Genomic DNA, 13,984 nt, shown 5'->3' on the forward strand with positions numbered 1-13,984 from the left:
GTAAGGCAAGCTTTTTCATCTCGTGCCGAAACGATGTCGGAATTTGCTCAGATAAAGCGACGAAAAGTTGGGGGTCGTTACAGCTAATACTCCGTATGTATTTTTTCACGTATGCTTAGCAACATCATTACTAGAATAAACTTGCACAGTTACGCCAAATAGTGTAGATTAAAACTACCTATATAGGCCATATTGACCAAAATTAGGTCATAATTTTGCACACAAAATTGCCATCGTCTTAAAGCGGGCCTTTTATTCGAGGGGGATTGGCGCAATGGTAGCGCGTGGCTCTCCTATCAATTGACATAGTTGCTAAGCCAAGGTTGTGGGTTCGAGTCCCATGTTCCTCGAAACATTCTCATGCGCGGAGCCAAAATTTGTACGCATACAGATTTAGTGTTTCCTCACGTATTTTTTTGGTTTTCGTGTCAACAAGCAGAAGCAGTCGAGAGAAGGTTTACCACGAGTACCCGTCATCCCAAAGAGCTTCGGTAGATTCCGACACCGACTACTATTAATCTCCTTGTTGTTTTCGGTTTTTTTTTGGATGGTTTCTTCTTCTGTATTGCTTTTGTATATGCGACACTAAGAAGACTCCTCGAGGTCGAATATTGGACTGTGACGGGCACCTCCGTCGAAGGTATCATTGGGAAAAACTTCCTAGTGAAAGTGTATACTATCTCACCTGTATGACTGAGCTGTCTAGGGGCTCGTCCACACCTCCAACTTTGTGCACATCATGTCGCACTATACCTGCCTATTCACTGGGGTGCCTAGGATATGCAGGGAGTAGTCTTTTGCTGCGTAATCATGCCGGTCGGCCTTTGCATGCCGGAAACGATCGAGATCTGAGAGTACAAACACTGGAATACTACGGAGTACGAGTACAAGGTCTCCACAGCATCAACATCCCCGACACGAGTACTCCGTAGGGGCTTGCTTGGTTGCTTGGTTTTGCTGAGCTGGACTTCTGTAATGCAAGGTGCTCAAAAGCAGAATCTCGATTGTCCAAGGCGCTGCGGACACGTCACTGGAGGATCGAGAAAGAGAAGGACTGTTATTTAGGCGTCGGATGAAATAACTTACTGGACTTGGGAGACTCTCCCCTGTGAGTACCATGGCAACGTCGACTCTCTGATCTGTACCATTCATGTCAACACGTCGATGATCATTGTCCAACAGGGGTCTACTACGTCTGGCGCGCTCAACCAGCCTGCTAGCGACTACTTGTTACAGCCACTCCAAGCCGGAGGATTCGTTGGTACAATAATGCCTGGCGAGTCCCCCCTTGCTCCTTTGATCCTCGCAAGCTCCCTTTCGAATCGATCGGACGCCCTTCTTTCCACTGTTCCCATACGATCTTTTGACATCAAGGGGGCCAAACCCTCGCTTGTGTGCCCTAAAGGTACAGTACAAGGCGACGGCGAGGCAGGTTCGAATCAGCCTGGAGGCTCGGTTAAGAAGAATGCGAAGTACTCCCCCCGTACGGAGCAACCCTCTTTTTCCCCCCTCCGACACACACTATTGGATCGTCCGTGGACTCCGTTGCTACGTTTCTGGTAAGCTGAACGTAGCAGCCGTCTCTTTTGATTTATTAATTTTTACGTAGTATGCCAGGGGGACGTCTAATCTAATCAAATTTATCTCCACACACCTTGAATTCCTCTCGAAACAAAGGTGATTGAGAAGGGCGGGAAGGAGGGTGCCTCCCCTGCCTCCGCTATTCTATAGCACCTGGATAATAAACATGGCCACCTTTGCCAGCCCCTCCCCATGGTGGGCTCGAATTCAATTGTGGAATGAATGTACTCCGTAGGGCAGCCCCGAGCACCCCGTTCTAGACCTGGTCTGTGTTTGTTTACTCCGTATAGGGATTCATCATCGGTCCTCAAGGCCATGCAATAGAGAAACCTTCTCCCGGATCCTTTGAAAACATGGGCGCGCAGCAAATAAAACCACAGCCAACCTTCTTGTCTCCGTACCCGTACCTGGCCATGGCACTTCCCGCCCTGCTAAAAACGTGGCCTTTCCCGGCGAACCCGTCGCTCTGACGGGTTTAGGTGTATTGCAGGAGGACCCAGAGTTCGTACAATAGCTATCTTTGCCTCGTCCCTAGCTATCTTAGCCTGGATCATTGCATCCGTGCCATGGGCAAAACCCCTCCCCTTGTGTTCGTAAGCTTCCAGGGGCCGTTCGTCGGGGAAAGTCCCTCTGCAGTCGATCATTCCACCATTTCTCCTCCTACGAGTATACCCTCGAACCGAGGGCGGAGGTCTCGACGATAGGAAGTCCTTGGTCCGTCCTAGAGTTCTGTACGACACCACCCAGCGCGAATAGTGTCAAGCTGCATCCGAAGGCCTCACATGTGTTGCCCGTTAGAGTAGTCCGTGGTTACCCGTGATAGGCGCCGGGCGGTCAGTCTTCCATCGACGATGTTGTTTTGTCAAAAAAAGAAGAAGCGAGATCACGAGTTCTTTCAGAAAGAAAAGAAAATTGTTGTAATGGGAGTGTGGGCACGCCCTTTCCGAGGTCTTCCATGTACTCTACTAAGGGTATCAAAGCGCGGAAGCCCTTCCCACTCAACGATATAGAGATAGAGAGAGAGAGAGTTTGTGTGTGTGTGCGTTCCTACGGACGAGATTATCTGAGCCAAATTGTTGTTTTCAATTGTTCTCATGACCGCCAGTAGCATATTAGGCCGTTGGGTTCACTCCGCCCGATGGAAAACAACACCATGGTAAACTCACCTGCAAAAACTCCTTCACCACCCCCCCCTTTCGTCTTCTAATGACTCGCACCATTCTCGCGCCTTGAATCGTGCAAAGGATGTTGGAGAAAGGTTGAGTTTTGTCGTTGGCCCAGGCGGAAAGGTTACTAGAACCTCCTGAAGATCCAACGCATCATCTCAGAATGATTTATTTGCACGGCTTTACTTCGGCATCATCAAAAAGCCCTCCAGGCTCCGATTCAAAGGAAAATTTGTTTCTTCAGATCAAAATGTTGGTCGACTTTTCTAGACGTCAATAGATTGTGACAAAGGCAACTCAACGAAGTCATCGTCGGTGGGATAGTCCGGTGTTTCCGATCTGTACCACCACCGAACATTACAAGATAACAAGGTGGACTCGTGGACCGCGTAACTACCATAACAAACTCGGTATATTCCAAGCCAAATGCCGTACTCGCATCACAGCCACTCTGGCCAATTCTGCCCGGGCCACGCTCGAGATCGACTCGAGGAGGTCGTCGAGGCCGCGTTATCCAAGCGGATGCAGGTCCTGGCCCTGACGGAGCACATGCCGCGGCACGACGACGATCGCTACCCGGAAGAAGTCGAGGCGGGCATGACTTTTGCTTCGTACCACCTCGAGAACGAACGGGCCTACTTTGAGGAAGCCGAGCGGTTACGAGAAAAGTACCAAGGTCGCATCGATCTTCTCGTCGGGTTCGAAGGGGAATGGATCCGACCGCAGGAGTCAGCAGACCTCGTCCGGAGGAGCCTGGACGTCTACCGCCCGGACTTCTTCATCGGCTCGGTCCATCACGTGCACACGATCCCCATCGACTACGACGGAGAAATGTACGGGCGGGCGAGACAGGTCGCGGGGGGGACGGACGAACGACTCTTCGAGGACTATTTCGACTCCCAGGCGGACATGCTGCGATCCCTCAGACCGCCCGTCGTGGGCCACTTTGACCTGATCCGTCTAAAGAGTGACGACCCAGACGGGAGTTTTGTGGCCATGAAGGGTGTGTGGGAACGAATCTTGAACAATCTAGACTACATTGCCTCGTACGGAGGAGTGCTCGAAATCAACACTGCCAGTCTGCGGAAGGGACTGGATGAACCGTACCCTAAAGCGGAGATTTGCCAGGTAAGACACACAAGGCGCGCCGGCCGATGGGCACACCCCCCGAACCGTTTGTTTTTGGCACTGCTTTCAAGGAGCCAGAGGCTAAAACTAACACGTTGATCAAACAACAAACAGGCTGCCCTGGAGCGAAAGATCCGATTCTGTCTCTCGGACGATAGTCACGGGTGTGACCAGGTTGCTACCAACTATTCTCGCGTATTACCGTTCCTCGACAAGGCGGGCATCTCCCAGTTGACCTACCTGAAGCGAGGAGCAGGGAGCTCTGTCCCTTCTTCTTCTCCTCCTTCTTCCAATACAGGGGTGGTGTTGGAGGACAAGAGATTTCCAAATTTGTGCTTTGAAACCGTAAAAGTCAAAGACATTCGCCATCATCCCTTTTGGACATGTTTATAGAGAGCTTCCTTCATCTTCATAGCCAGTCAATATATTTGCCATGCAAAGAGAACATACTCCGTACCTGGAGTAGGTCTTTTGGGTAAAATTACCCCTAGGTAATGATGCAAAGACTTCCCAGCTCCAAACCGCCTGTACTTACTCTACCGTACTGTACAGTAAGCTGCACCAGGTTGTATTAGGGCTTCGTAACTTTTTCAGCCGACTATTGGATCATGGCCTGAGCCTCAGGTGATGTTTCCCCCCTTCCTTTTCAGCAGCGGCGCATAGTTAGGCTTGAAAAACAAGGATCCGTGTCTGTATTGGGAGACGATGCCGATGCATCTTGCGAGTTACAGCCGGGCTGGCCCGATATGATATTATTTATTTCTCATGCCCAACCCTGGCCTCCCCGGGTAGCTTCGCGTGCATGTGACAAGGGGCCAAAAAACCCTGCTCGGGCATTGTTTTTTGCGCGCCAGGCCATCAGAGAACCCCGACAACTTGTCGAACTTGATTCGCTTGACTTGCAACCGAGTTATGGCACCCGGAAGTCCCGCCCACCGCAGGGGGGTGGCAACATTATCTGCAATCCACCGGTTCGTGCCATCGAAGCCGCAGGACAGGGGGGGGTGGGAGTTGGATGGGAAGAGGGTGTGATTGTCCTCCAACGCGCCTTCTACGAGTACTACGAGCGTCGAGACCAAGTGTCGCCAATTTGGATCCCATGTTTTTGGCACTTTCTGAGAGGTCCAGAGCCGAACTCTCTTATTAATAAAGGCAAGGGGTGTCATGATTTGTTGATGACTAGGAGCGTAGGAGACCCCTGCGATGGAATGCCCACCGTGACCCATAGAGCCGTAGCCAGAGAGACAAGGGTGTAGCAAGCATTATTCCCCCTCGGAATGCTATTATCTCATCCTGCAGCCGACCAAGTCGTACAGCACGTCACTGAGAAATCCAGGAATGCATGAAACATTTTATGCCCTTGGTGGGGGAAGGGGGGGGGGAAGAGAGAGAGAGAGAGATTGTCAGTTTGCCAGGGGTCCCCAAGGTGGATATTTACCGCCTTGAAGATCGATCCTGGCTTCGACAATGCTTGAGTGTTGAGCTAAATAATAATAAAATGCGGCGGATAGCTCTTGGTACTGCAGGGTGGTTGTTTCTTTTCTCCCCCTTTGCAGTACACAAGGCAGGTCTTGAGCTGAAGCTCGGGGATGGTTTCGAAGAGCACTTAACCGCAAAGTGGTAAGGGGATCGTGCAACGAGGTAGCGGTCCCAGGTGTAGTAGGATCAGCTGGCTTCTACCGTCAAGATCGTACGATGGGGTCCGCTACTGGAACCAAATGCTTCGATTGACAGCAAAAGGTCGGTCGATCCGAAGTTGCCATCCTTGTAAAATACTGTAACTCTCCAGGGTGTGGGGAGGGGGGGCAAAGGCACTTGATGATCGGAGAGGGCGTCATGTTGCTGCTGAGGCCTTTTGAGGTTTTGGCCGGATAGTCAGTTCGTTCAGAGCATTTTTTTTGGTTCCTACCAGACATTGGTTGGTATGTGCCTCGATGATTTATCCATGGTGGTATCGGGTCGAGGAGACAACGGCCATTCACAGTACCTCAGCGATAATATCATCATCAGTGACATGACTGCTTTTCTGTCGTTCAGACGTACAGTTCTCGGCTATCCTTTGAGTGTCTCTTTGATGGCTACTCCAGAACTCGTACGACATGAAGTTGACAATGGCCATTACCTGCTTGTTCAACGGACTATATCCCCACCATGTTTCGTGGGGGAGCCACTGCACCGTGGCGCGGAATCAAAAGCAAATCTCATCCTTTTGATTACGTAGTTAGTGACCCGAGACATTCTCGAGGATAGTCATGCAGGCTTTCAGGGTCACTGCAAATGTCGGTGTAATGTAATATGTCGTGTCAAGGGTCAGAAACACTGCCGCGAAACTCTGGCTCGAAAAGCAGCACGGAAATTCCGTGGCAGCTTTCAGCGACCGCAATACTGCGGCGTAAACTTGAAGGGTCCATGGCCCAGGGGGAACACCGTCCCAAGATGCGTCTATTGGCTTTTGGGTTTAGAGCGAACGCAGTCTCATTCCGCCGTCGTCATTTGTTTTCTGGCTTGCCCAACGGCCCCGGCACATCCAACACATGGCTCTTTGACGCCAGCTCCGGGACGAAATTCCTTTTGGTTCTAGTCCCAAGGGGGCTTGCCCGAATCACAGCTCCCTGGGTCGCTTGGTGCAAATGGTTGGCGTTGGCACTACGCCTAATTTCTGCGCGAGATGCAGCATGATGGGTTCAGATGTGATTGTGCAGATTCCCATCGAATGATGCCGCCTGGCTAGAGAGGAGGGATTTGCACCGGACTGTCAGGGTAGTCTGTCCGTTATTGCGCCATGAAAATGTTACTCGTAGGAGACTTTTAGATAAGTAGGAGACTTTTAGATAAAATGTCGTGGTAGCTTTGTAGGGGTGCCGTGTCGATCCGTGAGCCAGCGATGCAGGCAATAAATGCCAGCAGCAGCTTCATAATTTTGAATCCTGACTCGCAGCATTCGACAGGGCATTTTTCGTCTGGTCACCGAACCAGCGCGCGACATCTGTCCAGCTTCGGAGCTGATGCCAAGGAGGACAGCCGGGGAAAAGGGCTCCAGGTAGGTGACCCTGTGTGGAAACGCACGGCCAGGGATGACATTGCCTGTCGCGGAGGTCCCTACTGTAAGTCAGGAAGAGCATGACGGGGTGGAGTTGGACGGCAAGCGACGGTGGAGGCGCCTTGGGCGTTAGCCCGGGATGTCAATGGTCACCCATGCTGGTGGTGATGAATACCCGCCGTTGGCACCGATCATGTCAAAGGCTATTTGCCGAGCGTGCAGCCTGGGAGGATCTTCGGCACGCCTATGCAGAGGTGCATCAGAGGCCATTGATTTGCTGCTCCGTCGAACAAGTGTCCGGAGCAAAGATGCCTGGGCCGAGTCAGTTTTACGAGCAAGATTTTCCGCGAAGAATCACCCGACAGATTTTCTCCTGTAGCCTGCCGCAACAAGGGGGGAGAGGTGCGGCAGGGGGAGGAGAGAGAGAGCCCCATCAAGTTCAAGTGACAGTTGACATGGTGTGTGTGTGGTGTTGTGTCTGAAAGGGTAGAATGCTTTTTTTTTTCTTTTCCGGCTTTACTGAACCAAGAGTAGTCTCTGACGGGCGCATAATCATGATGTTGATCATGCAATGACAAGTACTCCTCGTAGTGGTCGGGCAGATGGACGGACGAACAGACAGTCAAGACAGACGGACAGACAGGCGAACACGACAGATTGGACGTTTCTTCCACGAGTAAGTTACATGGTAGCTGGTACGGTGACACGCCATCACGCAACCGTCATTCACCATTCATCAATACGGCTTGTCGCGAGGCAGAGGCATAGTGTGGTCTCGTCCGCCTCGCCCTCATACGTATCCACGACCCAATTGCCCCTCCTACTTGTTCTGTACTACTCCTGACCTGCTCGGCTGTATCGGGCTGTTGATGTCCCATTATTGCTGTCACCGTTGATCCTGCCTCGTCCTAAAACCGTCTAGAGTCCTCGCACGTCACTGTCGCCGGCATCATCAACAATATCCTCGTCTTCTTCTCCCCTGTTCGCCGTCCGTTCTCCAGACTTTGCGCGCCCAAAACGTCCCAAACACCATGAGGAAGCCACTGAACCCTGGCCGATGCGCCCGGTGGGAACATGGAAACGCCATCTCGAACTCGGACCTCGTTTGCGTCAGGATGGGAATGCCACTCCCGCCCCACCGGCCACCATCCCACAGACAGACAAGGTCCGGTTTGGGCGTTTATTGTTTTTCGCCAGTTTCCCTTCCCAAAAAACAATTTTTTTTGACCCTTGTGCAGATCAAACCCTGATCCTTGCCCGGCCGTCAAAAACCGTGCCCAAACCGGCGGTAGTTCTCTCGGGTATTGTACTGTATGCATGTTTGGCGTGTGTCTAGTGAGTATCGCGCTAGGTATCTACCAAGCCAGATGAGGCGGTATGGTATGCTTCGACTGTTCGTTCCGTCGAGCCTTTAGCCTTTGGGTTGAAGCTCTTGTCCAATCTAGGATGCGCCCATTGGGTTATCCCACTCTGAGTGTCCAGGCCTGAGCCTGTCATATCGCTGATGCGTGGCCGACGGCCGTCGCTCGCTTTCTTCCCCTTTATTCCTTTCGAAAGGTGGTCTACAGTATATTTCTTATTCAGTATCGCGACCTGGTCACTGCCGCACGCGACTAAACTTGCCAGTTGGCACTCCGTATAGCTTTTGTCGGTGCTGGCTCTGGGTTCATTCATTCTTTTGGTTCACCTGTGACAGGCACGGTCCCCACGAGCGGTTGCTATAAAACCGTCGCCGCCGTCTCCTTCATCGCATCTGGACTTGTCTCGTTCTTTTGACTTTTGAGACCTGGTTCCTGGTGGATTTCAGCTCGTTCAAACCACGTCGACATTGATTCGAAACCCACCTGTTGTATACTTGACATACTCGAAACTGTCGAATAGGTCGTCGGATTCCGGTCACCGTCATGCCGCCTACTCAACTACAAAAGAAACTTGTCAGGCCTGGAAATGGCCAGGACTTCCCCAAAACCGGCGATGAAGTTACCATCGAATATACGGGCTGGCTCTACGACGGCTCCAAAGCGGACAACGACTACAAAGGCAAACAGTATGTCATGACTGGCCCGGACCAGCAGTGTCAGTCGCATTTTCTGATCTATGCGCCTCCAGGTTCGACAGCTCACGAGGTCGTGGTGATTTCAAGACTCCCATCAGGGTTGGGCGGGTGATTCCAGGTGGGTTCATTTGGTCGTCTCAACGGCAACGTCTGTGCCTAACAGCCTCTGTGAAGGATGGGATCAGGCTGTGCCCCAAATGTCGCTGGGTGAGAGGTGCATTTTGACTATTCCAGGGTGAGTTGCTCTTCTTGCTCCTCCTGTGATGATGAGGGATCGTCCGGGATGTGCAGCACTCTCGCAGATGCCTCCCACCTCCCATTTGACAAATATCACGGATCTCCACTGACCTGGATGAGCTGACTGGTTATCTAGCAACCTCGCGTATGGCGACCGGTCAGTTACTCCCCACCACCAACGCCCAACGTTTGAGAAGCATTCTCGCTTGGCTCAAATTTAGTGAGGGTCATGCGTTTTTTCAAAGCGTCCTCGGACCTCAAGTTGGACCAGGTTTGGTCTCCACACGATTGCCGTTCTGGTCGTCCTAGTGGATATTTGCCTTGCTCTGACCCTGGTTCCTCGTCCTTTGAACAGCTCACGGATGCAGAATGCAAGCTGACCATTCTGTGTTTTTACAGGGGTTTTCCTGGCTCGATTCCTCCGAACTCAACCCTTATCTTGTGAGTGCCGAAACCCCTGCCCTGCTGTTGAGAGATTCTGGCGCCCAGGATCGAAGGTGGTGCTGATTTCTGACCCTCCTGGGTCATCTGACACCGCGTCGGGCCGACTGGGCTCATTTCTTCTGTTTGGTTTCGTAATCGCCCGATTCTCATATGGCCCGGAGAGATCGACTCGTATCGCTGTGTTTATTCACTGCTAGCAATAGAATGGCGCGCGCTGACTTTGGCTTCTAGCGATGTGTATCTCAAAGGAATCAATGGCAAGACAGTATGAGGCGAGACTTGAAATGACTCTGCATTAAAGGTCCATTCAGCGAAGTTACAGGAACTGGGTAATCTCCATCCAAGAGGAAGAGTGATGTGTCACTCCTGAGATCATGTATGTGCATTGGCGTTGTGGGATTATGTTTTCAATGGCTGCAGTCCGTGTCGGTCGAGCAGGGGTTGCTATCGTCTGGGAGGCCTTCGTGTTGATTGTTTTGGGGGATTCACATTGTCATGGATTTGCAACGAAACATACCCACATAAGCATAGGAGATGAAGAGGCAGGTCTGCGTTTTGGCTGGAGTCAGCATTCTAGACATGCATTGTTATGAGCTGAAATCAAGAATTTGGTCGCCTCTGCATGGTCCTGTCCAGGGTAACCATCGCTCCGTCGGCTGAGGTCAAAGAAGCCGAGTATATGCCATGTGGCTTGCAGTCGCGTTAATGGCTGGACGCTCTGCCCGTGCTGGTCAGCGTCTTGGGCCTGGGAGTGTTGGCTGCCGGGGTGTTGCATCCTGGTCCTGAGCCCATGGTCCGCGTTCCTACTCGTACGCCGAGGCCACAAGCCCAGGCTGTGCTGCCAAGTCATGGGAGAAGATCTTTATCGTGTTGCTCTTGCCCTGCATATATTCTGCGTCACTTTGCTTGTGATGAACTGCTGCCGCACTTTCGTGCGTGGATGTCCTAGAGAACACCTCCTGCGGCTTAAACATCCGAACCTTGGAGAACCCTTCATAAATGATCAACGAGCAACACTGCAGATTATGACGATCTCCAAGTAAAGGGTTTGCTTTCTCTGTTGATCTGATGTACATGCCTCCTCTCGGGGCAGTGGCAGGATATGTAAGTCAGTAGGATACGCTCTTGCACTGACATCAATGGGAAATACCCCAGCTGGTGCATCGAGCGTGATCGACAGAAGGCATCTCCCAACGATTTACTCAATCTGCGCGTTGTTCGACTAGCGTCGCTCATCCTTGCCACAAGAATTGAATCATGACAAGACCCATCCGGACAGATTACCGATTTCACAAGTCACTTGTGGGCCTCGCGCGGCCATTCGTAGGGGTTTTTGGAGTTACATCAGGATTTTCCGGAGCGGGATGGGATGAGGGAAAGGGAATTCTCGGAGGAAATTGACAACTGTGTCAGGGCGCGAAACGAGGTGAGTGCATTTCTCACCTTCTCAGAGAGTTCTGCTGGCGTTATTGGCTTACACGGGACGGGCACCGGGTTGCGAACACCCTCCTCGACCGGGTCATGTGGCTGGCTGAGTCAAGTCAGATCTTGATCTCGACCTTGACTCTTTTCAATCATCCGATGTATCGACTGCTCGTGGGACGGCACATTAGGCGCACCCTCTTCAGCATCGGCAGTCGACTAGGCCCGACTGTGTCTGCAAGGGGACAACCACCGAGATGGAATGTGTCACGGATGCTTGCGATGGGCACGGCTGATCACCCTTGCGGACGAGATTCAAAATACCTCTGTCCGAAACATGGCGCAGTTGGACTGTCGGTTCGTGCCGATTGCTGCATTCGTTTCTCCAACGCTGGTCTCTATTGTCGTATGAATAGAGTTCAAGCTAGGCTGGGGTCGCTCGAGTCTGTCGTTATCGGGAGTTTGGCTTGGAATCGGGCACACAGGGTCTTCAGGAAGGGAGGAGAACAGCGAGTTCAGCTAAGATTCTGCTGCTCAGTACGAGACGTCGAGGATACTTTCTCACACATCGAGGCTAGGCTGGCCTTGGTCTGGACGGCATACTCGGGATCCTTCGTGTCTAATGTCACTAACAGGTACTTCAGCTGACCCACTCACCCATATCCCGGGCGCTCGTTTGGCGTTGGTCTGGGAGTCTTGGGCCAACATGCCATTTCACGCGGTGTATCTGGAGAAGCTCAAAATTGCCAGCAATGAATCTGGACGATCCGAGTGCTAGAGTCGGGAGGGCCAAACGACGGCAGCCACAGTGGAGCCTCTGAGAGCCCAAAACACCGGTCCGCGTCTTCAAGTGCTCGCACTACTCCGTCGACCACTCGAGACGGCGGTGAAGATCAGATCCCATGAAATGATCGCTGCTTCTGGGACGACTAGCTGGACCGACACCGGGTATGAGCTCCTTGCTATCCGTATCTGTTCCATGCCCTGAACTACCCCATGCGGAGAGCACTGTACCTTACGGGGTTGGATGTCGTTCTCCGGCGTACTGGAACTCGCAGGCAATGTTGTCCCCGTTTGGCTAGGGACTCATTTTGCCTCGACGCTACTGCACCATCCGGCATACTACAATACAAAAAGTTGAAACATCTCCTAGCCCACCGTCGATCGTTCCCCTAGGTCCTTTAATAGCGAGAGATGGGCCGCATCTCACGACCGCCACATTGCCAACGGGATGGTAAGCCCAATTGGCCGTCAGGAACTTGGACCCACGCGGTTGCTAGCAGCGTCCATCTATGGAGGTTATCTCGAATGCGGTTGGCACGAATCGTGCAAGGCGATGAGTTTTGAGCGAAACGGGTGGATCGTGACTTGTGAAGGGATCTTGTTTGTACAAGGACATCATCGGATCAGGCCTACCGAAGAATGGCGATCCCATTGAGGCGGAGCCTTTCCTCATCTTGTCCTGCAGTTACACGGTAACCATTCGATACACAGAAGAATGCACTAGGACCTTTTACAGTCCGAGAAGATCTTCAAGATGCGCGCTGGGCGCCACGCAATGCAGAAGACCATGGAGCCACCGACACACCAATCTACAATTTTTATTACGGACCAATCTCCTGTTACAGTATGCATCACACACCCTGTCGTCTGCTTGTGGCCGATCTACTTCTCGAACGGGTAACCGGAATCAGCTATCCGGCGAGATGCTGGAAAGGCCGGACGCACAATCTGGAGCGATCCCAAACCTTATGGTGGTGCAGCGATTGACTGGCATCCGAAGTCTCACCTCGTGTGCAGCACGGCAGAACGTCGCTTCTCGGCCACCAATCAAGTAACCATTCAATAAATCGTGCGGTAGTTCATCCTTGTACAGCTAGGATTCTTGCTTAGATTGTGATCACCTGCTGCACCTTTCGGTCCGCGCCAACAATTAGTCGCAGCTGCCTCCCTTGCCAGTCTGGCCGAACATCTTTGAACACGCCTTCCCTCAAGGTATCGGTGTACAGCTCGTACGCGGGGTAGTATCCGTCGACGAAGTGCTTGACCTGCTCGTCGGTCATGCCACTGCCACGAGCGGCACGCAGGTTGGCTTCCTGCTCGAGACGCCACTTGTACACGTATGTCGGATCGGCGGCGTCGATATGCACAAAGGCGTCCAGTTGCGAGGTGAGTTGGTCGTAGCTTTTGAGGGCATCGTTGATCGCCGTCACGCTGGCCAGCGTGTTGTGGCCCAGTCGTCCCGTGTACGGGTTCGACGGGGTCGACTTTTCCAATGCGGCGACGGCGGCTGCGTGTTTCGACCGGAGTGCACTTTCGGACAATGGTCGAAAACCGACGGACCACCCTTCGAAAAGGACCACCTGCACGGGAGAGGAGCCATCGCCGCCGCCGTTGACCACTTCCCACTCCTCCTCCGGGACACGGTCGCCTTGGCCGGCGAACGCGGCTTTGTTGTACTGTGGGATCTTGGTGGGTTGGTTCGCCTTGAGACTGGCGAAGACGGACAGCGCCAGAGGGACGTCGTGCGTCGAAGGCTGCCCGCGGTGCTGTAGGAGGGGGTTGTCGGGGTGTGATTGGGCCAGAGCCACCTGGTCCGCGTGGGTGAGGTACAAGTCGTCGAGCGAAAAGACCACGGTGGACAGAGAGTGTGGCGGCGAAGAGAGCGTCTCCTTCAGTATGTCGACCAAGACCGATTTCCCAGCTCCTTGGACGCCATTCAGCCCGATGAAGAACGGCGGCGGCGGGTTGGAGTCGTCGGCGTGCTTGGCTTGGTGTTCAGCGAGCCGACCGAGAATGAAGGGGATCACGTATTGGCCTTTGTCATCTTGAATCTCGGGCATATTTTGACGCTGTTAGTCTCAGAAAATATGATTCAACGACGTCGCAGAGAAACAGAGAGACCACAGA

The 13,984-nt window shown here is 52.6% G+C and overlaps 3 protein-coding genes and 1 non-coding gene across 4 annotated transcripts; 3 read left to right on the top strand and 1 right to left on the bottom strand.

Annotated features, from left to right (window-relative positions):
- The first annotated feature begins 260 nt into the window (after positions 1-260).
- PV06_01448 lies at positions 261-350 on the top strand. Its single transcript has one exon. It is a non-coding gene; the product is annotated as a tRNA-Arg (tRNA).
- A 2,649-nt stretch (positions 351-2,999) lies between these two features.
- PV06_01449 (uncharacterized protein) lies at positions 3,000-4,361 on the top strand. Its single transcript, XM_016402053.1, has 2 exons — positions 3,000-3,875; positions 3,990-4,361. Exons 1-2 carry the CDS (start codon positions 3,174-3,176, stop codon positions 4,266-4,268), a joined length of 981 nt encoding a protein of 326 aa, XP_016269106.1. The 5' UTR covers positions 3,000-3,173; the 3' UTR covers positions 4,269-4,361.
- A 4,458-nt stretch (positions 4,362-8,819) lies between these two features.
- Positions 8,820-11,852, top strand: PV06_01450 (uncharacterized protein; the record flags this gene model as incomplete). The annotated part of the gene is made up of 3 exons (XM_016402054.1): positions 8,820-8,962; positions 9,025-9,089; positions 11,710-11,852. 3 exons carry the CDS (start codon positions 8,820-8,822, stop codon positions 11,850-11,852), a joined length of 351 nt encoding a protein of 116 aa, XP_016269107.1.
- Positions 11,853-12,651: 799 nt separating this feature from the next.
- On the bottom strand, positions 12,652-13,917 carry PV06_01451 (uncharacterized protein; the record flags this gene model as incomplete). The annotated part of the gene is made up of 1 exon (XM_016402055.1): positions 12,652-13,917. One exon carries the CDS (start codon positions 13,915-13,917, stop codon positions 12,964-12,966), a length of 954 nt encoding a protein of 317 aa, XP_016269108.1. The 3' UTR covers positions 12,652-12,963.
- Positions 13,918-13,984: the final 67 nt, after the last annotated feature.

This window comes from Exophiala oligosperma (genome assembly GCF_000835515.1).
Source record: "Exophiala oligosperma strain CBS 72588 unplaced genomic scaffold supercont1.1, whole genome shotgun sequence".
Classification (NCBI taxonomy): Eukaryota; Fungi; Ascomycota; class Eurotiomycetes; order Chaetothyriales; family Herpotrichiellaceae; genus Exophiala; species Exophiala oligosperma.

Bases quoted from the DNA above. Each gene is read 5' to 3' on its own strand.
- PV06_01449 (XM_016402053.1), top strand. From the start codon at position 3,174: ATGCCGTACTCGCATCACAGCCACTCTGGCCAATTCTGCCCGGGCCAC. The intron at 3,876-3,989 runs GTAAGACACACA...AACAACAAACAG, and splicing joins CTAAAGCGGAGATTTGCCAG to GCTGCCCTGGAGCGAAAGAT.